The 23,264-nt window shown below is 42.7% G+C and overlaps 2 protein-coding genes and 3 non-coding genes across 5 annotated transcripts; 1 reads left to right on the forward strand and 4 right to left on the reverse strand.

Moving 5' to 3' along the window:
- The first annotated feature begins 3,233 nt into the window (after positions 1-3,233).
- On the forward strand, positions 3,234-15,373 carry RFC4 (replication factor C subunit 4). The gene is made up of 10 exons (XM_064385413.1): positions 3,234-3,476; positions 4,022-4,100; positions 8,437-8,516; positions 9,665-9,784; positions 10,636-10,779; positions 11,058-11,178; positions 11,620-11,745; positions 13,340-13,420; positions 14,297-14,413; positions 15,157-15,373. Exons 1-10 carry the CDS (start codon positions 3,352-3,354, stop codon positions 15,250-15,252), a joined length of 1,089 nt encoding a protein of 362 aa, XP_064241483.1. The 5' UTR covers positions 3,234-3,351; the 3' UTR covers positions 15,253-15,373.
- An 835-nt stretch (positions 15,374-16,208) lies between these two features.
- On the reverse strand, positions 16,209-23,136 carry EIF4A2 (eukaryotic translation initiation factor 4A2). Its single transcript, XM_064385412.1, has 11 exons — positions 23,022-23,136; positions 22,147-22,192; positions 21,924-22,056; positions 21,527-21,666; positions 20,218-20,386; positions 19,919-20,028; positions 19,651-19,794; positions 19,120-19,257; positions 18,743-18,832; positions 18,424-18,503; positions 16,209-17,015 (listed from the first exon to the last, which is right to left on the reverse strand). The coding sequence occupies exons 1-11, from the start codon at positions 23,048-23,050 to the stop codon at positions 16,871-16,873; spliced, it is 1,224 nt and encodes a 407-aa protein (XP_064241482.1). The 5' UTR covers positions 23,051-23,136; the 3' UTR covers positions 16,209-16,870.
- LOC135279085 (small nucleolar RNA SNORA63) lies at positions 18,911-19,038 on the reverse strand. Its single transcript, XR_010346439.1, has one exon. It is a non-coding gene; the product is annotated as a small nucleolar RNA SNORA63 (small nucleolar RNA).
- On the reverse strand, positions 19,422-19,602 carry LOC135279041 (small nucleolar RNA SNORA81). Its single transcript, XR_010346394.1, has one exon. It is a non-coding gene; the product is annotated as a small nucleolar RNA SNORA81 (small nucleolar RNA).
- LOC135279043 (small nucleolar RNA SNORD2) lies at positions 21,743-21,813 on the reverse strand. The gene has a single exon (XR_010346396.1). It is a non-coding gene; the product is annotated as a small nucleolar RNA SNORD2 (small nucleolar RNA).
- Positions 23,137-23,264: the final 128 nt, after the last annotated feature.

Here is a 23,264-nt window from a genome sequence, read left to right on the forward strand (position 1 = left end):
TGAACTTAAGTCTGCATATGACTGATAATATTTAATACTCTGTTTCTTCAGGAATCTGTCTAGATATTTATTAATCTACTTATAATTTTGATGGCCATAAAGCTTGATAGTAACAAGACTTGCAATTTAAATGTGCATTGTGTGAAAAAAGCTACTTCTTTTGGTTTCAAATCTGAAGCTTGATAGTTCAGTTTCAGGCCTCTGATTCCTGCACCTTGAGAAGGAATGGATACTCTCCTATTTGCAGTATCCACCTTAGCCATGACTTTTTGTCATGTCCCACAGTTACCTGAGCTGAGCTGAGACAAATGCTGTTCTAGTTGTTATATCTAAGGGGAAAAAAAAAAAAGAAGCCCATTGATACCTTCTTGCCATGTTGCTTTGAACCTTCTCTTGTTTATGCAGCTTGGACAGTGAAAACCTCCAGTGCCAGTGTGCTCTGTGTTGCTTACATAATTCTGGTGGATGTCTTCCAATGCTAAGAGTTAGGAGATAAATGTTTGCTGTTAAATTTTTATAAAAATCCATAGGCCTATTTTTATTTCATTCATTTATTTCAACTTTTTCCTCTTTTAAAACAAATCCTGGATTTCAGACAAAGCTGTTGAACAGAAGTGTTTCTGTAATTTTTAGGTCCAGCTTACTTTTCTGAACTCTCTGTAGTTTATTTTAAGGAAGCCACTTGTCCACTTTCAGCATCATAAAAATCCCTGAGCTGATCTCCTAGGAAGCTTTCATGTCAGCTGACTGGAGGTCTAGATTGATGGAGGCATGGGGAGGTCTCCAGGGCAGCAGGCAGAGTAACTTATAAAGACAAATGTCCTCCCCCTAATCAATTCTCCTGCCCTGCTACTGTCACTAGCCCCTGACACATTGGTTTTCTGTCAGATGGGCTCTTGAACCCTCATATGGCTCACATAAGACTGGTGTCTTGATTTCAGCTGGGATAGATTTGGTTTTCTCCTTAGAAGCTGGTACAATGCTGTGTTTTGGATTCAGTGTGAGAGTAATGCTGATAGGAAAATGATGATTTGGTTGTATCCAAGCAGTGCTTACCCAAAGCCAATGACTTTACATTGTCCCATGTTCTGCTAATGAGGGGGGGCACTAAAGTCTGGGAGGGAGCAGGGCTGGGACAGCTGACCTGAACTGGCCAAAGGGATATTCCATGCCCCAGCATGTATTGCTGTGTATAAACAGGGGAGTTGGCCAGGAGGGGCTGATCACTGCTCAGGGATGGGCTGGGCACCAGTCAGCTTTGTGTGAATCACTTATCTGGGGTTTTATTTCTCACTCTCTCCTTTACATTGCAATTATTATTGCTATCTTTCTTGTTATCATCAGTATTATATTTTACTTTGTTTCAATTATTAATCTGTTCTTATATCAACTCACACATTTTACTTATTTTTCCTGATTCTCCTCCCCATCCCATCAGAGGGACAGGTGAAGTATGTGAGGACTGCATGGATTTAGTTACTGATTGAGGTTAAGCCACAGCAACTGGGAAGGGTCTCCATTTAGGTCAGCTCAAGGAGCACTGACTAGCTGGTGTAAAAAACAATCTTTCCATGGAAAATGCCAGACAGAAGCAAATGAGAGGACATGGTAATGGAGTTTGAGCTGTTGGACCTTAAGATGGTGAGTGAATGCAATTCAACAGAATGGAGGAAGCATAATTTTCAGTCCTTATATATATATATATGATGGGGAGAGAGAAAAAAAAACCAGGGAGAAAGAGAGAGAAGCTTGGGCTTCATTATTCCTTTCCGGAATTTTAAACTTTTCTTAAGGTAATGAAACTAAAAGTTGTGTTATGAAGTTCAGTTAATGTAGCAGAAGGTGAATTCCACTGCTGAATTGAATGTCAGGCTCATCCAGAGCTGACAAAACAAGAAATGCAAGGTATATTTGAGGTGGCCCCATTAAGGAGAGTGGATTGAATAGAGACCAATAAATAGAACAAAGCTTCAAAAAGACAGCAAAGCTTTATACAGTTGCAGAAAGAAACTGATTTCAGAAATCATTTGCTGCCGTGAATTGGAAGTACCAAATATAATTACAGTAGGAAAAAAAAAAATCATTGCATTTTCATCTAGAACAAAACAACTTCAGTAATTATATGTGTGGGCATTTCTTGCTAAGACTACAATCTGGATTTCATTCTTCAATAGAAGAATGCCAGATGAAAGGAAACAACTTATTTAAAATTGCCCAGACAAGAATTACAGGTTTGACTCATTGACAGATTTATGTATTTTCAGCCTACATTTTTCCCTACATCTCTTTTTCCAAAGGCTGTTCTTCTGTTGCCATAGAGACCATTTCCAGTCTCTTCTCACTTCCACAGGGTCTATTCTGGGGGATCACCACTGCAGCTTCCCAGGCTACTCTGTGTCTCATGCCCAGGAGTAGCCAAGGGAAAACAGTAAAGCAGAAGATCTGCAGCCACACAATGCAAATTTGCTGGTAGCAGAAATACTTCCATTTTTCTACCCACAAAGCTGGTGTGTAATTGGAAGGATGAGCTACAGCCACCCACCACATGGAAATGTGGGCGTTCATCACGACTGCCACATCTACCAGGATGTTTTCTCGTCATTTAAAGGGATCTGTCACATCAATCACACTCCTGAATTTACTTTTTCCCTGGTTTAGCTGCCATGGGTGTCATTAGAAATAACGGGAAAACACAAAGGATTGACTTTCGCTTGACTCCCTCACCAATAGCCCTGAGCCTGCACACCTGGGGGAGCTGTTCGCCCGGCAGCGGTTTGAGCACCGACGCCCATGAAGGAAATGTCCGTCCCAGGCCAGGCCCTGGCCAGCCTCGGGCTCTCCCGAGTTTCACCTCACTTCACTCGGGGGCGATTCCAGAGCGCCCAGAGGCACCTCAGCCGTCAGGAGAAGGGAGCAGGCCCTGTCTCATGACCGCAACAGGTCCCATTGCACTCCTCCGCCTGCTCTTGTGCAGCGCTCGTTGTTTTGGGGGGGTCTTTTTGTTCTTTATTTCACGCCCGGTCCCATTGTGGGGAGGGGCGTTTGTGAGGGGGCCGCCCTCAGGAGCCGCCCTCAGGCGCCGCCCCCTTCGCGCCCTCGGCGCGCGCCGCCCCCCTCACCCCTCCGCCCCTTCAGGTACAGGAGCGCGCGCAGAGTGACGTCACGCCCGCCCCCCTCCCCGGCGGCGCCGCCGCCGCCCTCTGTGATTGGCTCTCGGCGGGCGGAAGCGGCCCCGCCCCCGTGCGCGGGCGGGTTGGCGGGAAAGGCCGGCGGGGCCTGAGGGGCCTGTGCCTGACGGGACCGGAGGGGCCCGGCCCGGCACGGCACGGCTCGGCACGGCACGGCTCGGCCATGCAGGCCTTCCTCAAGGGCCCGGCCTCTATCAGCACCAAGCCCGTCGCTGCCAAGGAAAAGAACGCGGCCGGGAGCAGCGGGGATGGCAAGAAGACCAAACCCATCCCCTGGGTGGAGAAATAGTAAGGGATGCTGTGGGCAGTGGGGCTGGCCGTGAGGGGGGAGGCTGGCTCCGGAGGGTGTGGAGAGGTGCTTGGTGCATAGCAAAAGGGGTGGGTGTCCCCACCAGGGAGAAGAGCTTGGCTTTCCCTGTTAAGGGGAACTCCAGCACTGGGAGGGGCTCTGAGTGCCCTTTGTGGCTGGTACTGAGCAGGAGTCTTGGACATGTCAGCATGTGCTGCTTCTTCGCTGTGTTTTGGTGCATGAATGCATTTAATGCTTTGGTTTTTTCAGAAGCCTTTATCACAAAGTGGTAAAATATTGCAGTTCTGCTTTTAAAACCATCTCAGACAGGTGTTTACAACAAAAAGGCAAACGGCTTCCTGAGGAATTAGATCACTAATAGAGACAACTTCCTGTTGTGATTTTGATTTCAACTACAAAGTTCACTGTAATTCTCCAGTGCCTGATGTAATCACAAGGGAAAATGTTGGGTTTTTTTCTCAATTTCAGTTTCTCCCTGAAACTTTGTTAGCTAATAAATTTTATTTAATGTCTTTTTATTTAGTCGTCCCAAAAATGTGGATGAAGTTGCATTCCAGGATGAAGTTGTAGCTGTGCTGAAGAAGTCCCTGGAAGGTGCTGATGTGAGTGTAATGACAACATCTACTAATCAGCATTTTGAGAGAGACACTTGAGTCTGTGGTAACAAAAATTTCTCTTTTCCCACTCAGCAATGATTGTTTTTACAGTAGTACTTCATGCACAGGCCAAGTGACTTCCTCATGACATATCCTGTGTGATATCCTGTTGTGATACACGTGTAAAGCTTCTTGTGTTCCTAATCCTCTGAACACTGTAGAATTGTGAGTTCCATGATGCAGTTTGGATTTTTTCTAGAATAGCTCAAATAGTAAACTTCTTGTTATTAGTTTCAAACCTGGAAAAGCTTTTGTTGTCTCCACTCTGCTACTCCACTAGTACTTGTGACATTCATGTTTAAGACAAGAGGAGAAAGCTTTTCTTTCACAGACAAGTCTGGATTGCCAGTCACTCCTAAACATTTCTAATGATCTCTCAGTGCTTCTGTGAAACTGCTGAACACTAAAAATTCTGGTTGATGAGAGAAATTTAATTTATAAGTGCCAGATCTGCTGCTTGGATAGTGATTCCCAAACTTTTTAGGTTAAAGTTTCCAAGTAAGGCTCTTTGGCTTTAAAAGGTGAATATGGCAGTTGCAGGGCTGGCCTGTGTGTCCTAAGAGAGTAGATGAGCAGAGCCTTTGTAGCTGCATTTGTTTACTCTTGCGTGTGCTTTTGGGTAAAAGTGTAGTAAATATTTGGTGTGTTTGATGGTTATTTCTTCCAAAGCAGCTGATGTGGATGTGAAGGGCTGAAGGGAGAAATAAAGTACCTAGCCAAGAGATGGCTCTGCTTATTTCCAAATCTGAACAATTCCTTCTTTTGCACATACTGAGACTTTTTTCCTCCTCACCCAGCAAAATCCCACTTGTGCTTCAAAAGCTGTTTTCATGGGCTGCAGTTTTGCTTTGCTCTGCAGTGATATGAGTCTGTTTATCTCTGAAAATAATAATTTAATCAAAGCTTGCAAAACAGATGTACCTTATTTGTCTGAGCATATGAAGCCAAACTCCAACAGGTACAACACAACTGCAAAAGATTTGTGCTTCTTTCTTTGGCTCCTTTCTCCCTTCAGTTTGCTTTGAGAATGCTCTTCTAACGTGACCTTGTCTGGTAATGTTGTACCCCAGAAATCTGTGTTTCAGCAGCAATGCTGCTGCGTTACAGTATTTATAGAGGTGAGGTAATTAGGAAGGAACTGTTAACAGCAAAGGAGAAATGAGCTGCTGCCACCTATTCTGTCTGGACATATCAGTTGTGTAACTTTGCTTAGGTGATGGGTTGGGAAGTTCTATTTTGAGCAACAGTTATTTAAAACCCTACAGCTTGTGGATCAGCAGTGTTTCTTGGATTCTGAGACTAGTGCACTTGTGTTGACTTTTGGCCTCCTGAGCTGGAAAGGCAAATTATAATTCCTCCTTATGGTTAGAGGCTCTGTATTTTGCCATAGCTACCCAAAGTCAGCAAGGCATTTGAGAACAAATGCAAGTACTTTAAAAAATGGGTTGGTTTTTTTTTTTAATTTTGGCATTTTTGTTAGTTTCTTGAAAGCACTCATTCTGTCAAAGAGGCAAAAGTGTAACTGAACTCTGAGGTGGTTAGGAGTTACTTCAGTAAGTACACGTTACTGCAGAGGTTCTTACTGAGTTTGGTGATCTGGTGAGATCAAAGAAACAGCTGTGACAATGCTGCAGGTTTGGGTAATGTGCTTTATTTAAACCACAGTGTTGGAAATGGAAAGTCAGTCCTCTGTCGATTGGCCTGCATTTGTGGGCCTTTATTTGGGAGCTGCTAAATGGAGCAGGACTTGCAACTCCCTGTAACTAATACAGGATTTGTGACTCCCTGTAGCCAATATACCTCCATCTGTAAGAGCACACAGCATCCTGTTGTAAACTGGGGACAGCAGAGCCCAGGGGGGTTAGAACTGGAGAAATTGATTTCTGTCTGCCAGGAGTGTTGATTTGTAGTTGTTTTTTGGCAAAGAAACTGAAAACTGTCATGGTATTCTTTAGTTTCTGTTTGATTCATGATACCTTAATAATTGAAAAGAGAGTGTAGGATTTTCATTGTAATTTACATCTTCCCTTGTACTGAAACTTCTGGAAAAGCATCTGAGATTTGCACTATATGAGGTAGCTTTCCCAGGAGCAGAGTGATGCCTGCAGGTATCCTGCTTACTCCTGGCAAGCATGGAAAAGTGGATAACCAGATCAGGTTGCAGTTTATTTAAAAATACTGCCACAGTTACATAAAGGATTAGGTTGTGCTTGGTGAAAAGTGGTGTAAATACTTCAGTGAGAAACCAGCATAAATGAGGTTGAAACATAAACAGTGATGAAGTTGTGGCATAATGGAATTAGGAAACATTCTAATTAAAACCTTTTACCTGCTTATGCTTCCTTTGAGGACAGTAGTATGTGAATTAGCAGAGAGGCATGAAATCATGAATCTCCTCACAAACATCTGCCCTTGCAATGTGCCAGCCTAGCACAGAGCTTGGTGAATTTTCAGCTGTCATTCAGTACACTTTTCATCTCTCTGGCTGTCACAAAAGAGAGGGATGTTGTGGTATCTAAACTTGAAAAGGTGTTTGGTAATAGGGGATGCTGTTTGCTTATTAGTAATTAGAGAAACAAGCAACAATTGATTGGCAGAAAGAGCAGGCAAAACTTGAAATTCATTTATTTACTAGAAATTGATTGAAAATTGAAATTCTTCTATCTCTACTTTTGGGTACATACACAGTGAGTCAGTGCATTGTGTCTTGTCTTAGTTGTTAGAATAGAATGTTTGTTACCAAACTGATTGTCTCTGTTTCATTTTCTGATTATGGGTTGTGTATTCCTGCATTTTTCTCTGCTCTTTGAATGGTTTTGGTTTTGCTGTTCCCATTCTGTCTGCATTACATGCTATATTCAGCATAGAATTCTCTAATCTAATTTTAGTTGACTCTTTAAAAATAGAATGCTTATTAAGGGCTAGAAATCAAGTCAGACTGAGAGGTTTGTCTTTATGGTATTGGTTGGAGGGAACTTTTGGATTCTTGTTTTAAGAATGTAGAAGTGGAACATCCCCTCTTGCCAAAGACGGAGGTTTTAAAGTGATAATTTATAAAAGTGATTACTTGCAATCGTAATATAGAAAACTATCACTCCTATGTCAGCTGGAAAGGTTCTTGATTTCAGCCAAAATTCAGTCATGGCTTATACAAATTTTGTTTATGCCAGCTTTGTTCTTTGTGTTGCTCAGGTATATTTATGAAGATCAGTCATATTCCCTCTCAGCTTTTGTAAATTTAGCTCTTCTAAATCAAACTCTTCAAAAAGTCACTTCTCATAAGATAGGCTTTCACTTCTTTAATAATTTCTCCCAGTTTGGATTCATTATCCTTGTCTAAGGATGACTTGAACTTTGTGCAGCTCATTACCTGTTAGTATTAATAATTTACATCTGCATTAAAAGTGCACAATTCAGACCACCATGTTACACAGGCTTATACTGCTCCTCTGACAGACAAAACAAAACCAGCTGATGTTTCATTCCATCTAATGAATTTCTGATATTTAGCAGATGCTTTGTTATGTTCTCAAATTGAGAGATATTTTTGCTTTGTGCTGCTAAATGTCATCCTAAAATTATTGCTGCAGTCTTTGCTGTGCTGCTCTGATCTTCCTGTGTCAGCATATCTCCTTAATGCAATTGTATTTTTCACGCTGAGGTCTTTAATTCAATTATTTTAAGGATCAATTAACCTAATTTCTTTGTGAAATGCCAGTGCTCTCCTTTGGAAACTCCTTGGATGGGAGCAGGAGTTTGCCAGGACTGTGCAGTGCAGGGAGCTGGTGGCACTGTCCCCACTGTCCCCGTGGGGCTGTGGCAGCACTGCCCTTGCTGCAGTGCAGCTGGTGGCAGCACAGAGCCCTCAGCCTGGCTGGACAGGGCAGGCTGGGAAGCTGAGAAAGCAAAGGATGGTTTCATCTGCACTGCTGCTGTTACCCAGGCTGCTTAAGGCCATTCTTGGATGGATTTGGGTGTCACAGCAATCAGTTCAGTAGGCTCTGTAGGATTTACTGATCTCAGACATGCCCTGGAGTGTATATATAAATAAACGTAGATTGAAATATCAGTTTGGATAGAACATGGGATGGTGCCACCCATGTTGTGCTAGAAATGGCAATTGTTTGTCCTCCTTTAAAGACCAGAAGAGAAAGACTTGCCATTATTTACTGTGAGGAATAGTTTCTGTTCTGTTAGGTGCTCAGATTATCAGTAGGTTTTCCTGTTAGTGGATTTTTTTTTAAAATTTCCTTTTCTTACAAATGATGTGTTGCTGTTTCAGCTTCCCAATCTGTTGTTCTATGGCCCACCTGGAACTGGAAAGACTTCCACTATTTTAGCAGCTGCAAGAGAACTGTTTGGGTAAGCTGGAATCAAGTTGCTTCAGTGTAATCAACTGTCACATGTCTCCTAATCATGTGGTGAAGTGCCTCTGGTCATAGCCTGCTCTTAGGTAGTTCCCAGCAATTTTTCAGGAATATCTTCATATTCTAATTCAACTCTAACATAAGATTTCTTTCTCATTTGTCATATCAAAAATCACCAATTCCTATTACCAGTACAGACTCCACACTGGCAGCCATGTAACCCCCTAACAAAGACTATGGAAGAAATATGGTCTGCATATGATTTACTGAACTCTGTAAAGGAATTCCAATTTTAATGGTTTATTTAGTAAGTTGTTAGCTACACATAGATCTCAAAGTGCTTCATAAAATGTCTGACTTTTAATCTCTCTGATATGCACCACTGAATTGTGTCTGGAAAGTAATATTGGGACTCAGACTAGAATTCAGCATGTATACATTAATTAACTCAGTTGTAACACTTGAGAGTTTTTGAATAGCAAATTCGGTGATCTATAAGCAAAAGATGGATGAGAAGGTGGTTTGATCAAATGTAATCTGAATTTAATACCTCCCCCATCCCATTTGTCATCTTGAATCTTTGACTCACTGTTTTTTCGGAGAGAACCACTTTTATTTTAGTAGGAGGAAGACAGCTCCACATTGTGAGTCCATGTTAATTCCCAGGATTTAAAATCCAGTGTATTAATTGTTGGTTTGTTTTTTTAAATGGAGTATACTGCAGGTGAATACTGCATGTCCTCTAGTTTCTGGATATTTCATTCTGCTAGTACTTCTAATGAGTGTATTGTGGCATTTTAATTGCTATTTCACATTGCTCACGGGCTGTAAGAAAAAGGCATATAACATAGTGCTCTGAGCATATGAAGCCAACTTCCTACTTTTTTCTTTTTTCCTGGTTAACTGATATAATTTTATACTTCATTGTTTTCAGTAGCCTGGGAGGAGATTCTAAAAATATCTAATGGAAATTCATACTTAACACTTTATGATCTCAACTTAAGTATCTTTTAACCATCTTATTTAGTAATGCTGATAAAAATAAACCCTGCCATTCAAAACACCCAGAAGGGTTGTTGTTATATTTTATAACACACCATTACAAGGGTTAGCAGCTAACGTGTGGCAATAAAAATTTTGCAGGCCTGATTTATTCCGGCAGAGAGTCCTTGAGCTGAACGCGTCGGATGAGCGTGGGATACAAGTGATCCGGGAAAAAGTGAAGGCTTTTGCTCAGCTCACGGCGGCTGGAAGCCGTTCAGAGTAAGTGCTGGATCAAACCCCTCCTGCTTAGGACAAAGCATGTGGTTGTTTTTGTTTCTAATATAAATGATGGGTCAGCACTGCCCAGAAGTTGGCAGCACGCGGTGCTTTGGCTGAGCTTTTACTTAGTGGAATTTCACATTGGGGGTTTGAATACCCAGGAGGATTTTTACTGTTGCTGTTAGCATTGGAGGCAGACAGCAAAAACTCCACAAGGTCAAGACTTCTGGGTTTGGGCACATCTTGTTGCCTTTGCAGATGTTGTCTGACTGCCATAGAAAAATTTCTTTGGGTAAATTGTGCCAGAAGTTACTTCCCTAGTCCTTCTAATCTGCAGGAATTTCTACAGCATGGGTGTTGGTTTCGAAAGGATTCTGGTGTGAGGTGATGGGAAGCTCAGTGCAGGTCAAGCCATGTGTATGGACTGTGGAAAGTAGCAGGAAGAAACGGCATGCCAAGACAGCCTGACTGATTCCAGTACAGTATTGTGTACTGGAATCAGTCTGTTGAGTATTCTTGGGAGTTTAGGGAATTAGGAAGCCTGTAAAAAGAAGAGCTACATAAGGTGTTAAAAGAAGCATCTTAGAGTATGTGTTTAGAGGACTTTTGCAGTATTCAAGTGTTGGTCTTTTTATGGGAACTCACTCCCTGCCTTTATTACAAATATTAGTCTTTTATCTAAAAATAATTTAAAAAATATTGAACCTCTGAACCTGTCCTATTTTTCAAAGATACATGCTTAAGTAAAATATTACTTTCTATTTGCGGTGATTTTTCTGTGTATGTTTTTCATTTTTCCCCCTTTGTCTGTACATTTCATGTCTGCTGAATAACAGATTTCTAATTTTCAGTGGTAAAATGTGTCCACCTTTTAAAATTGTGATCCTGGATGAAGCTGACTCTATGACTTCAGCAGCCCAGGCAGCCTTAAGACGCACAATGGAAAAAGAATCTAAAACAACACGTTTCTGTCTCATTTGTAACTACATCAGCAGGTATACCTGGAATTTGTTGCTTATTTGGATTTGCTCTCTGGTCTGTAGTCTGCTTTTTATTTTTCCCCTGCTTAAAAGTTGATATCTAATTTTTCTACTTTTCAGTTAATAGAGAGGTCACTGTATGCATGCAAGCCTGAAACAATAGATTTCACTTTTAATATTTATAATGTTGCAGTTTTAGGGTTATTTAAACCTTAAGATTTTCTGCCTTTGTTAGCTTTCTCTGTGAGAACTTGACCAATGCATTTGTTTACCCCGTCCTTCCTTTCTTTCAGAATAATTGAACCTTTAACATCTCGATGCTCCAAATTCCGCTTCAAGCCTTTGTCTGACAGTATCCAACAGCAGAGGCTGTTGGATGTTTCTGAGAAGGAACATGTGAAAATCAGTAATGAGGTAACTTTGTGGTTGCCATGTAATTTTGCTGCTTAATCCAGTGCATAATTGCATGGCAGCAAAAGAGGCCAAGTCAGCATACTTTTCCAGGCTGCTCAATTGTATGAAATAAAATATATAAACTCATTTATTCTCCTTCCCTAGATGGGATGAATTTTAAGTCGTCCTAAAACCAGAGAAATATCCACCAGAGAAAAATGAAGCCAAACTGTAGGGCTTTTTGTTCTCTGCTGAGTGTACTGGCAGAGAACCATGCTTCTTTCTCAAACTGCCAGCACACATTTGTGTTAGAGAGGTTGTTTTGTAACTTCTGTGTTGTGCTTGGCCCTGACAATCTGCTTTATGCACTACTTGGTGTTTTAAAGTAACTGCTGAAAAAGTGTATTAGATTTTAATGAGCAGTGAACATTTAACTTAGCATTTTCTGACATTATTTTTCAGGCAGTATCATACCTGGTGAAAGTGTCAGAAGGGGATTTAAGAAAAGCAATTACTTTTCTTCAAAGTGCCACTCGCCTAATGGGTGGGAAGGAGATCACAGAGAAGATAATCACTGAAATTGCTGGGGTAAGCTGTGCCTTACAGTTTCTCCTGGAATTACTCTGAAAAGCATTTTTCCTACCTCTATCTGCCATTGCTCAAAGTTTGGTTAAAAATCAGTTATATACTCACCAGTATTGCAGCATAGTAATGATGCACTATCTACCAGAATTTTCAAGTCTGCCTGCTTCTGTACACTTATTACATAGCAGGTTTCTAATAACTTCTTCTGTAAATCATGGAAAACTATAAAACAGTCTTATAATTCAAACTGAATTTGAAATAATCTGCCCATAAATGCAAACTGTGGGTTTTGTTTGGTTTTTTGTTTTTTTTTTTTTTTTATGGGAGAGTAGATTAGACCATTTTTTGGTGCTTTTCTGTATGTATGTGTATAAGTACAGATAATTGCAATATTGGTTTGGAAGCACAGGGAAATGACTTTCAGTAGCAGCTCATTTTCAGCTTAATGTGACAGTGACAAGGATCTGCGTGGATCCTGCTTTTTAATGAAACAGCAGTGGTTTGTTCTAGAATGACAAGGGTAATACTGAGAGGCACAGGAGAAACCTGAGAGAAAACGTGTTTAATAAAACTTGTGTGAAGGTGTTCCTATAGCAACACAACACCCCTGAAGAAGGAAGAGGAGATTAGGACTTGAGGAGCTGAAAAATAGATGGGCTTTAATGATGGACACACTTCCCATGAAGGTGCTGCAATCGTAGCTCATTGTAGGGGTTGGGAGGTTCTGACTTCGATGAAACCAGAGGCAATTGCTGCTGAGCAGAGTTTACAGAACAATTTTAAACAATTTTCACAGTGAAGTCACTGTTCAGTTTTGTGTATCTGTAAACCAGCAGGTATCTGAATAGATACCAGACATCTGAAACCTGGCAGAAATTGACTGTAACAATAAGAAAGAGAAGCATGACATTTCATTGTTGAGTGAATAATGCTGGTTTAAAGCAAGGGAACCCAACTTCACATCTTCATAAAAACTTGAAGTTCTTGGTCATTCACAACTTCCATGACCCTGGAGTGATCTTAGTACAAAAGCTTCATAAAGAAGCTTTGAAACCAAACTGTCCAGGCACTCAACTGACAGAAATGACAGTGAATGAAGGGGGAAAGGGGCAGCTCTTCTCTGCACAGAGTGACATAATGGCATCTGTCGACTTTTTTCCTTCTGATTTATTGTCTGGTCTTGTTGCATTGGGCATTTTTTGAATTCTGTTGGTTTGTCACTGGAAATAAAACCTATTTGCTGTGTTGTTTAGGTGTAGAATGGTACAGAAAGCATTGGCTGATCTAACTGTTGAAGAATGTTCTCCTCTTAGTCAGTGTCCTGAATAAGCAGTTGGATTTAGGAAGGTGACTTTGACACTCTATTGTCGTGATATGGTTTTTGTTTTAATATAACCAGTAAAGGACAAATATCACAGCCTAGTTTTCACTTTTAAAATGTATTTAGTCTGTCACACATACTTGCTAGAAGTCGATGGGTGTGTAGAGGAATGAAATCCTGAAATACCCTCTGCCATGAACAGTTTGTTAATGTAAGCTTCAACACCAATTTTAAATTTACAAAGTTGAAATTAAGAAATGTCACTTCTTGTTACAGGTCATCCCTAAAGAAACAATTGATGAACTGCTATTGGGCTGCCAGAGTGGTTCCTTTGAGAAACTGGAAAAACTGGCAAAGGTAAAGTTCTCTTAGTGCTTAGCCTGGGTATTTTTCTCAGTCAAGGTCCTGTGAATCCTTTGTTCCCAGGCTACAGCTGAGGATCATTTGGCCTCAGTCAGTTTGTCTGCACATTTGGGAAGTGTCTTTTACCAGTCAGGACTCCCAGTCTTTCCTTTCTGAGGAAGAGCTTGCAAAGTTGCAAATGAATTTCCCTAGCAGTGTGTCTCTGGCTTTCTCCTGGGTTAAACTGGTGTAGATCTGTTTAGCTGAACAGAAAAATAAGGTTGCACCAACACTTTCTATTTTCATAAACTTCTCTCTCCCTAAATAGCTTCATTGACCATTGTTCTCAATACTTGACATTTTTGTAACTGGGCACTACTTTTATTATTTTTTTGTCTTTAGTTGCCATGGGTTTTATTTTATTAAAAAAGCTTTGGTCTTACAGATCTCTCACTTCCTGAGACTAGCAGTGACCACATGAAGAAAATCCTAAGTAGGTGGCCCTTTAAAATGTGCAGGCTGTGAAGCTGCCATCTGATGCTGTGGATTCCAAGCCCTCCTAATTTTAGAATAGGATTGGACAGGTTCAGTGGAGGTTGTTAAATGTTTTAAATGTCTCATTTAATTTCTGAGATGTAAATTGTCAGGAGCTGGAAGAATGTTTGGACAGAACTACTGCTCTGTGCCTGCCTTGCTCATGCAGCCTGTCACTGTCAGGCTGGGTGCAGGCAGGGCTGTGCACAGGCTACTGAATTGTCCTCTGCAATGTACAAGTTCCATACTTAATTGCAGTGCAGTCTCTCAGTTCAGACAGGATTTTTCAAGATTATCTTTCCAGTTTGCGGTGTTTCTGCTGCTGAATTACTTCCATTTTCCTCTCTGCCTGTGCAGAATCTCATCAATGAGGGGTTTGCTGTTGCTCAGCTTGTAAACCAGCTGCATGACACCATTGTGGAGAGCGAAGATTACAGCGACAAGCAGAAATCTGCCATGGTCGAGAAACTTGCAGTAAGTCTAGCTTGAGTAAAAAAAAACAAAACACATTAATCTCTACAGACTGATTTTTGTTTGCACAGTCTCTCCCAAGAAGTACATGGCGAGTTTTTTTTCTGAATGTTTCTTGGTAGACTGTGAACTTCTGTCCTGAGAAATTAATGAGAAGGAATTGAAATCTAGTTAAGTGAATTATTATCCATAGTATGTTGTTCTAGTGGATTCAATCAAGAGGTTTGTGGGTTTGGTTGTTTTGGGGTTTTTTAATATAACGTGGAAGGGAAAATTAAGATGACAATAAGTCAGCACTTTAAAAAAACTTCCATGCAAAATGGAAGTTTTTGTTCTGGTGAATAAAATATGCCTTTCCAAAAAAAGAAAGAGAAGATTCATTAACTTGCTCCATTTTTGATGAAGAAGGAAAGCCAGCTGTGGTGGAGGTTTTACCTAAGTCACTGCAGCCAGGCAGGGGGTGTGGATGCCCTGCAGTGATGCTCCTGGCAGGGGCTTGCAGGGCCAGTGCCACACCCCTTTGTGGATGGAGCTTTCATGTGGTGGCCTCCTCTAGGAGATTAGATGGAGGCTGGAGAGCTCATGGGTCCCAGTCCAGTTGGAGGGGGTGTGATGTGGCTGCTGGAGAAATGTGTGCTGATTAAGGGCACAGCTGGCAACCTTTTGTTCTCCACTGTACCCCAAGACACAGCTGCCTTGAGCTTGGCCATTTTCAGAGGGTTTTCCCTCCTCTGTTCCCTCTGCAGGAAGTGGACAAATGCCTGGCAGATGGTGCTGATGAATTCCTGCAGCTGATGAGTCTCTGTGCCCTTGTGATGCAGCAGCTCACACAGAACATCTGACTCCTCCAGCAGCCCTTTGTTCCGGGGGTGGCGGGGCTCTCAGAGCAGGGACCTGTGTACTTTTGTACCTTTTTTTTCTTTTTTTGCAATAAAAGGACTGCACTGCAGTTGGAAAACCTGAGGCTGGAATATTTCAATTTTTTTACACTGGGTAAAGAGCACAAGGGTCTGTAATACTCATACTGTGCAGTTCCTTGTTGTACACTTGCACACTCAAATTATTGGAAGTGAGCACATCCATACTTAAGTCTTCATCAGCTGCAAGCAGAGACAGGAGGATTAGTCCTTGTAGCCTGTATTGGCTTAGCAAAATGATCACATCCTTCTAGAACACAGCTTCAGGCTGAATAGCCCACACCTCCATCTTCTATCTGATCCTTTAAACACAGCAAAAAATCACTTTACTGTCAAACAGATTACAACTTTAATTCTGCAAGATAAAAAATGTTCAGCAACGGGTAGGTTGTGTTCTGAAGGTGGCACTTAGGCTTTCCTGGCATCTCTATTCTTGTTCAGAAGCCATTTTAAAGCTGTGACCTGGCTAAGTATCTTTGGGACATAATCTTTCAGAGATGCTGTTTTGACCACCTGTCCCTCCTTCCTGACTGGCTTGGGGAAAAAAAAAATACCTTTGGACAGGTATTAAGCGTAAATGATGCAGTGCAGCTTTTTCATCAAGCCAGCACCAATTATTATGTGAGCCATTTTCTACCCTGATGAAAGGGTGTTTGTTTTAAGGACACGGGTGCAGCACCCCACAGCTTGGTCACCGGGGCCACACTGGCACTTAAGCTCAGCTGCTCTGGAGTCCAGAACCACCCCTGCAATTAATGACCAAGTACTGGAGCTGTGAGCACAAGGCTGCAGCATTTTCCAACCTTCAGCTCCCACCCTGAAACAGTGCAGGTTGCTGTCACCCTCCCCTCAACCCAAGAAGTGACTATTTACAATTTAAGTGAATATAGAAGTATTTTATTGAACATTCAAACTTCATTAAGACATGTGCAATATGGCAAAATTTACTGGGTTTAACCCTAACTAAGACAATAGTATGATTGCTTGCTTGCTGGGGCTTAGCAACAGGGTCCAGATCACACTTACCACTAATTAAATACTTTATTGAATAAATACATATGAAACAAAAATGCATTTTAATGCTCTTATAAAAGTTTAGAGATTTTGAAAGGCCTTTCCAATTTAATCTGAGGTGTAAGTACATACAATAAAGGAAGGTAGGCTAGTTTAACATAATTGGCTGACTTTATACAGCACTTATATCTTTTAGTCCATAAGTAAATTATTAAATGATAAAGAACATCTAATACAACCACTTCTATGGAACTAGGAAATAAATTTCTAATAAAGAAAAAATTTACAGACCCCATGACTTTCCACCCAACCCCAACAGTCTAACCCTAAAGTGGACAAAGCCAACGGCCTTCCCCACAAGAGCTCACGACAAAAAGTCGCTTCTCTTATCAAAAATCTGTATTTCTGATCCGTAATGAGCATTGAGACAAGATTCAATATATCCCCGAAGAAAGAAGCACAATGCGCGTTGTGAATCGCCTATTCAGCAACAGCGAGCACTGGATTCACAACCACCTCATCCCGGGGACTAAATGAGATCAGCCACATTCATCGGCATCTCCTCCACTGTAGTATTGTAGAAAGTCTCAATGTCTCGCAGGATCCTCTTGTCCTCTTCAGTGACAAAATTGATAGCCACACCTTTTCTGCCAAAACGGCCACCCCGACCAATTCTGCACAAAAAGGAAACACATTTACACTCAAGTTAACCTCACCCATCTGCTTTACATGTCTGCAAAATCCATCCTTGACTGCTGTTTTTATCTGCCACTGGCCACTCTATGCTGCCTTAAGGCCAGCTGGCACCCAAGTCACATCTGGTCAGGAAAACCAGCAGCACAGCAGTTCCATCCCGTGGCAGGCAGCAGGGCATAGTTACTCTTTGGCTGAAAAGTAAGATCTTCATTTAATGCCTGGTGCTGTGTTCTGAAGTCCCAGGTCAGTCTCTCCCCTCTGTTCAACTATGCACCCACCCCTCATGCATCCGCTCCCAAGCACAGAGCACACGCTGTGGTTTAACAATCAGACTGTTACCAAGTTAATCCAGTAACATGGAACAGCACACTTAATTTCAGAATTTTAATTCAACCTAACTGTTTCCAGTGGGAAAACTTAGGGTTTGTTTCTTTTGCTCTAGAGTAAAATCCAAGCTCAACATTTGTGTTCAAGCCCACATCAGTCACTGACACATCAGTGCATGCGGTTTAGTTACACCCACCATGAGCTCCACCTTCCTACAGACTGCACAAGAGCACCTTGCCAGCACGAGCTAAATACACAGAAAGGGCTCACAAAACTTAGGGGATAATCATGACAAAATAAAGAAAGAAATACCAACTCGCTCTTATTCAAACTGTGCCGCTTACGAATCCACGTCCTAAATTACGCCAACGTCGTTTCTGAGCACCATCTTGTGTCATCAACTGCTGCTATCGACTCCTGTATTTATTTGTATCAAGTAACAAAGCACAGTTTACTTAATTTAGGGACAGTCACTAAAAGCAGTTAACTAAACCTAGGGAAATAAACTGAAATTGCTACCAGAAGACACACACCAGAGAAGAATCCCGCTAAGGAGCCACCAAGAGCAAACATGGCACACACAGCTGAATCTCCACAAGCAGCCCTACAAGCTAGGAGTAAGGGTCTGTCTTGTCACTGAGCAGCAACAACTCATCAGCCAGAACCCAGACCAAGCTGACCCTGCTGTCAAGACGCTGCACCACTAACAGTGTCACACTTTATGTCACAGCCTACATGACAAGGGGCACTTCAGTTGCTGGCATTTTCCCCACAACTCCACGGTTCATCAATCACTGAACCTGTTACATATCTAAGTTTTCCCACTGCTTGAAGTGTTCAAAAGTTCTGCTTCTCCCTTGTTTCAGAACCACTGCTGTGCAAGGCAGGGCTTTTTTAAAGCCAATCCACAAGTGGTAGTATTCCCTGCTAGCTCTGAGAAGTTTAGGCATGGATGCTGACACCTCTGGTTTGGTGAGGCCTACAGGATGAGGTGAGGAATGTGTGTGCCAACGCCCATCCAGCACAGCACAGGACTGACGGGGGGCAGAGCCAACTGACCTGTGAATGTAATTCTCACGATTGGTCGGCAGGTCGTAATTGATAACCAGGGACACTTGCTGCACATCAATGCCACGAGCCTGCAAAGCAACACCAAGTCTTTAATACAAGTTAGGGGCTATTTCCAAATTTATGTATCTCGGGCTTTTGTCAACCACATCATTAGTTATGAACTACAACTGTGTAGTCCATAGTGGAGCATGGTCTTTGCTGTTCCAAAAAGCTTCCAACAGTTCAGGTTACAAAAACCATCACTCAATTATGAAGCTTTTGGGACAAGGCTGTAACAGGAACACATTCAATGGAAGACAATACTCACCAGCAAGTCAGTAGTGATCAGGACACGGCTGGACCCTGATCTAAACTCTCTCATGATAACATCCCGTTCCTTCTGGTCCATGTCACCATGCTGGAGAGTTAGAACAAAAAGCTGCAATTAGTACAGTTCCAATGCTCCAAACCGGAATGTTCTTTAAAGAACAAAGGCATGTATGAATCCCAGCGTCCCTACCTGCTGTGGCAGCTAAGCAGGTAGGGATAGAAAGGAAACATTTTACTTTAAGCAGGGGGAACGATAATACAGCACTGCACAGCTATATTATAACTTTCCTGCTTCTCACTGATATCCCCTCCTCACCCTTTCTTCTCCAGTAAATACACAGCATTTCAGAAGTCATTGGGAGTGGCAGTTCTTACCAGAGCTGAGACTGTGAAGTCCCTGGCATGCATTTTCTCCGTAAGCCAGTCTACTTTTCTCCTTGTATTCAGGAAAATAACAGCCTGTGTAATGGTCAGTGTCTCATACAAATCACAGAGTGTATCCAGCTTCCATTCCTGAGCGGAACAAAGATCATCAGGAAACACATCATGACACAGCTCAGTACATAACACGAACTTGAAACAAGGAATGAACTCAAATACAACAATCTTAGATTAAGCCTGCTTTGGCACACAACTACATTCAGTATAACCAGGAAACTAAGTCAAGTTTTTGCATCATTTGTTGCACTAAATCTTCAGACACAGGACACTGGACATTAAGAAAGAGGTCCACCCTAGTCCTTTTGGATCTAGTGCACAGTTTTTCTTCTTCTTGCATTTACTCTACTAGCATTATTGCAGAAACCAAAGCTCAGCCTTGGTTTCCGCAATTTTAGCACAGTGCTTTAACAAGAAGGTAAGAGAGCCTAACTCCTCCTGCCAGAGCCAAGTGTAACCAGTACCAACCTCTCTCTCAACATTAATGTAGAACTGCTTGATACCCTCCAGAGTCAGTTCTTCCTTCTTCACCAAAATACGGATGGGATCTCTCATGAACTTTTTGGTCACTTCCAACACATCCATTGGCATTGTAGCTGACAGCAACACAACCTAAAATGTATTACTCCATGTTAGCACACAACCCATACAACAATTTTCATTTGTGCAATTCAGTTCTCAGCCACACCATAAGCAAATCTGCACGCATCACTTTACCATGTGAAAGCTTTTTTACCTGGATGTTTGTGCTTAGTTTTTGAAAGATCTCATAAATTTGATCCTTAAATCCACGGCTCAACATTTCATCAGCTTCATCCAGAACAAACATTTTGATCCATTTTGGTGCTATTGGAAAAAGAAAAGCATCTCATGAAGTTCCAGAAATACAAAATCCTTTAAGAACACCATGCTTCTGTACTACTAAGCCTTCCAGCACAACTCTCTACAGTGCCACCAAATTCACTAAAGCTCTTGGTGGGTTTGAGGCTTTAACTGCAGATGTATCAGTAAGGGCACAATGAGGCTCATACTTACAAAGGTAGCGCCTGTTCAACATATCAAACACACGCCCTGGAGTTCCCACCACGATGTGTGGAGCCTCAGCCTGCAGCTTCTGCATTTCATTGCGCACATTTGTGCCACCAATACAAGCATGGCATGTTGCTCCCATGTAGTCTCCAAGGGCCAGGATTACCTTCTGAATCTAAAATAGAACCTTCCATTAGTAGCTCATAGGACAATAAAGCTTAAGCCCAGTTATCTCTGGCTTTTATGGGCTTTGGAAGCCTAGACACCAAATAAGGACTGTGGAGCTCTTGGAACTGAGAGCTGTTATAAAGACTGCCCAACTTCACATAACTCAAGTTGCTAACTAGAAACGAGAAGGCAGAGAACAGTTATGTTACATTTTTGTTTTTACTGGCTGAACTTGCTGAGTGAGTGACTGCCATGAGACAACTGCTGAGAGCAGAGCCACCAGAAGTGGGCTCAAGCTCTCAGGTGCTCAGGCCTGCATGTTAAGCACTGGGACACTCTCCAGTGAACTCCCTCCAATGGCACCACTACAAGCCAGGTTTCAAAACAAATCTCACCTCAACACCTTTAAAGCAGAAAAAGGCTTAACATTCTGGTAAAAGGCCTTATTCCATTTTTTTTGTTTTCTGATTTCGTATTTTTAGCTTTACCATGAAGAATTGTCACATAGCACTGGCATTTTAGTATAGTCCAGTTGAAAAGTGACACTAAGTTTTGTACTTTAAGAGTTGGTTCAACATTGCACTTTAAGACCTCTCATTACTGACACAGTTACCCTAAATATTCAAGTATTCTTACAAGTTATTACCACACACCCACTTAGAATAACAGAATACCCAGCCTTGAAGGTGAAAGACATGCAATTACCCTGTCAGGAAAACATACAATGATACAAAACCATTTAAGTAACCAAATGTGCACTGCAGTTTTCATGTTGCACAACTGCTTAAGTTTAAATAGCTGCCAAACAAATGTATTTTTTGTTTCCACTCAGAACACTGTGCTTTAGTAATTGTGTTTTTTCTGCTGAAGATGCTCCCTTCACTTTACATAGAGCACAACAGCTGCCTCCTGCACCCCTGCCCCAGCACACCCTCCATGCTTTTAACTCAGCTCTTCAAGGAGGCAGAGGACTTGTGGGACAGAAGCCAGTTTGTATCCCCCGTTATTTGGCACAAAAAAGGTTCTGAATGGATATTTATTACAACCCCCTAAGAAGTCTGGTAACATTGTCTCACAGTTGTGAAACCTGAAACCTGTGCAACACACAAGTTGTTTTGGTTTTTTGTTTAAACTACTCTATCAATACCTGTTGAGCCAGTTCTCTGGTAGGGGCCAATACTAGTGCCTGGGACTCCTTGAGATCAATCTCCAACTGCTGCAGGATGGAAATAGCAAATGTGGCTGTCTTGCCAGTACCTGACTGAGCTTGAGCAATCACATCATACCCTAAAAAAAGTAGGATACACATTTACTGCTCCCACATGGGTCAATCATGTTAGTTTTACTTAATTCCCCCTGAAGTAAGTGATCAGTACTAAAGAGGTCTCTCCATTTCAGGTCAGTCCCGAAAGATGGTGTACCATCATATCACTTGTTCAATAAAAACTGAAATTAGTTACAACTGCATACTAGTGGAATAGCATATACATTTTACAATGTTTTCCTAATTATCCGACATTGGTATTAATTAAACTAGTGCATACCTTTGATGCATGGAATAATAGCTCTCTGCTGAATAGCTGAAGGCTTCTCAAAACCATAAGCATAAATGCCCCTTAGAAGGGATTCTTTTAAGTTCATATCATCGAAATTGTCAACAATCTCGTTCCAATTGCTCTGTAATAAAGAAAAAATTTAAAGAAAAAATAAATCCAATACCCCTGTCCACCAGCCATTAAATTCCCAGGTCAGTTCGTGAGCGCTCACCTCGATGACACCATCGGGCTCCATTCCCTCTGGGCCGCCATGGTCTCTGCCAGGAGAGAGAACACGTTGTTAGCACAGCAGCCGCCACCGCGCAGAAGCGAGCCGACACGTCGGCTGAGGCAGCGGCGGGACCCGTGACGGATCAGTGCAGCAGGAGCTCCCAGCGCCGTCGCTCCGCGGCCCCTGCCCGCCTCCCGGTGCCCCGGTGCCCGTGCCCGCCTCCCGGGCCCGGCGGCCATGGGCGCCCCGGGCGCGCTCCCGCGGCGGCGCGCTGAGAGGGGGGGGGGGGGCGGGCGCGCTCCCGGCGCTGCAGCGGATTCCCCCCGCCCCGCCGGGCAACTCTCGCGAGAGCTCCACCCCTGGGATTGCGCAAACCGGGCGCTGCGGGCGGACGGCGCCGGGCGATCGCCCGGGGGGGCCTCCCCCTCCCCCCGCCAAAAAATATAATGGTCTCGCCCTCAGCGCGGCCCGAAAACCCGGGCGAACCCCAAAGGCACGAGGCACAATGTCAAAAAAAAAAAAATCCACAGAAAGGCATTTAAATATTTAAGCTACAACACAGCTATATAAGAATTAATTTTGATTAAGTCCTTTCTAGGGCTGATTGGATTGCTAAGAAAGCCAGTAACGAAAATCGAGCCCCGAGGACTAGAGCTAAACCGTTGCTGAACCGCGAGCAAGGGGAGCGCAGGGACCGAAACGTCTAGAACGGGAGGGGCCAGGGCGCACGGCTGATTGACCACGGCGCCCTGCCTCCCCCAGGGCGCTCCGGCTCCCTCCCCTCCACCTCCTTCGAGTTTTCCTCTCTCCCTGGCCGCCCCCCGCATAACCCACGAAGGCCCCGAATGTGGAAAGATCCCAGGCCCCCACCATACCTGCTATAATCCGCGGAGCCCCCTGACATGTTCCGATCACCAGCTCTGTCCTCAACTGAAAAGGCAAGCCCTCCGCGGCGCCTGCCTTATATACCCGCCCTGCTGCCGGACTCGTTGCGCTCTGCTCTGCGCATGGATATACACCTTATACCACCCGCAAAAAAACAAGAATCCCTCCAGTTTAAGCCCTGTGTCCCAAACGATTCCCGTTACGAGACTTTTTTCAGTTAATCCGAAGGTTGT

The sequence above is a fragment of the Passer domesticus genome, chromosome 11, assembly GCF_036417665.1.
Source record: "Passer domesticus isolate bPasDom1 chromosome 11, bPasDom1.hap1, whole genome shotgun sequence".
In the NCBI taxonomy this organism is placed as follows: domain Eukaryota; kingdom Metazoa; phylum Chordata; class Aves; order Passeriformes; family Passeridae; genus Passer; species Passer domesticus.

What these genes read in the sequence shown, in the direction of transcription:
- EIF4A2 (XM_064385412.1), bottom strand. Translation starts at nt 23,050, where the DNA reads ATGTCAGGGGGCTCCGCGGATTATAGCAG. An exon ending in ACTTCACAGTCTCAGCTCTG is followed by an intron (nt 18,833 to 19,119) that starts GTAAGAACTGCC and finishes CTAACTCTCCAG; the next exon opens with CATGGTGACATGGACCAGAA. An exon ending in CGTGAGAATTACATTCACAG is followed by an intron (nt 17,016 to 18,423) that starts GTCAGTTGGCTC and finishes CTTTTTGTGCAG; the next exon opens with AATTGGTCGGGGTGGCCGTT.
- RFC4 (XM_064385413.1), top strand. Translation starts at nt 3,352, where the DNA reads ATGCAGGCCTTCCTCAAGGGCCCGGCCTCTATCAGCACCAAGCCCGTC. An exon ending in GCGGCTGGAAGCCGTTCAGA is followed by an intron (nt 9,785 to 10,635) that starts GTAAGTGCTGGA and finishes TCTAATTTTCAG; the next exon opens with TGGTAAAATGTGTCCACCTT. An exon ending in AACTGGAAAAACTGGCAAAG is followed by an intron (nt 13,421 to 14,296) that starts GTAAAGTTCTCT and finishes CTGCCTGTGCAG; the next exon opens with AATCTCATCAATGAGGGGTT.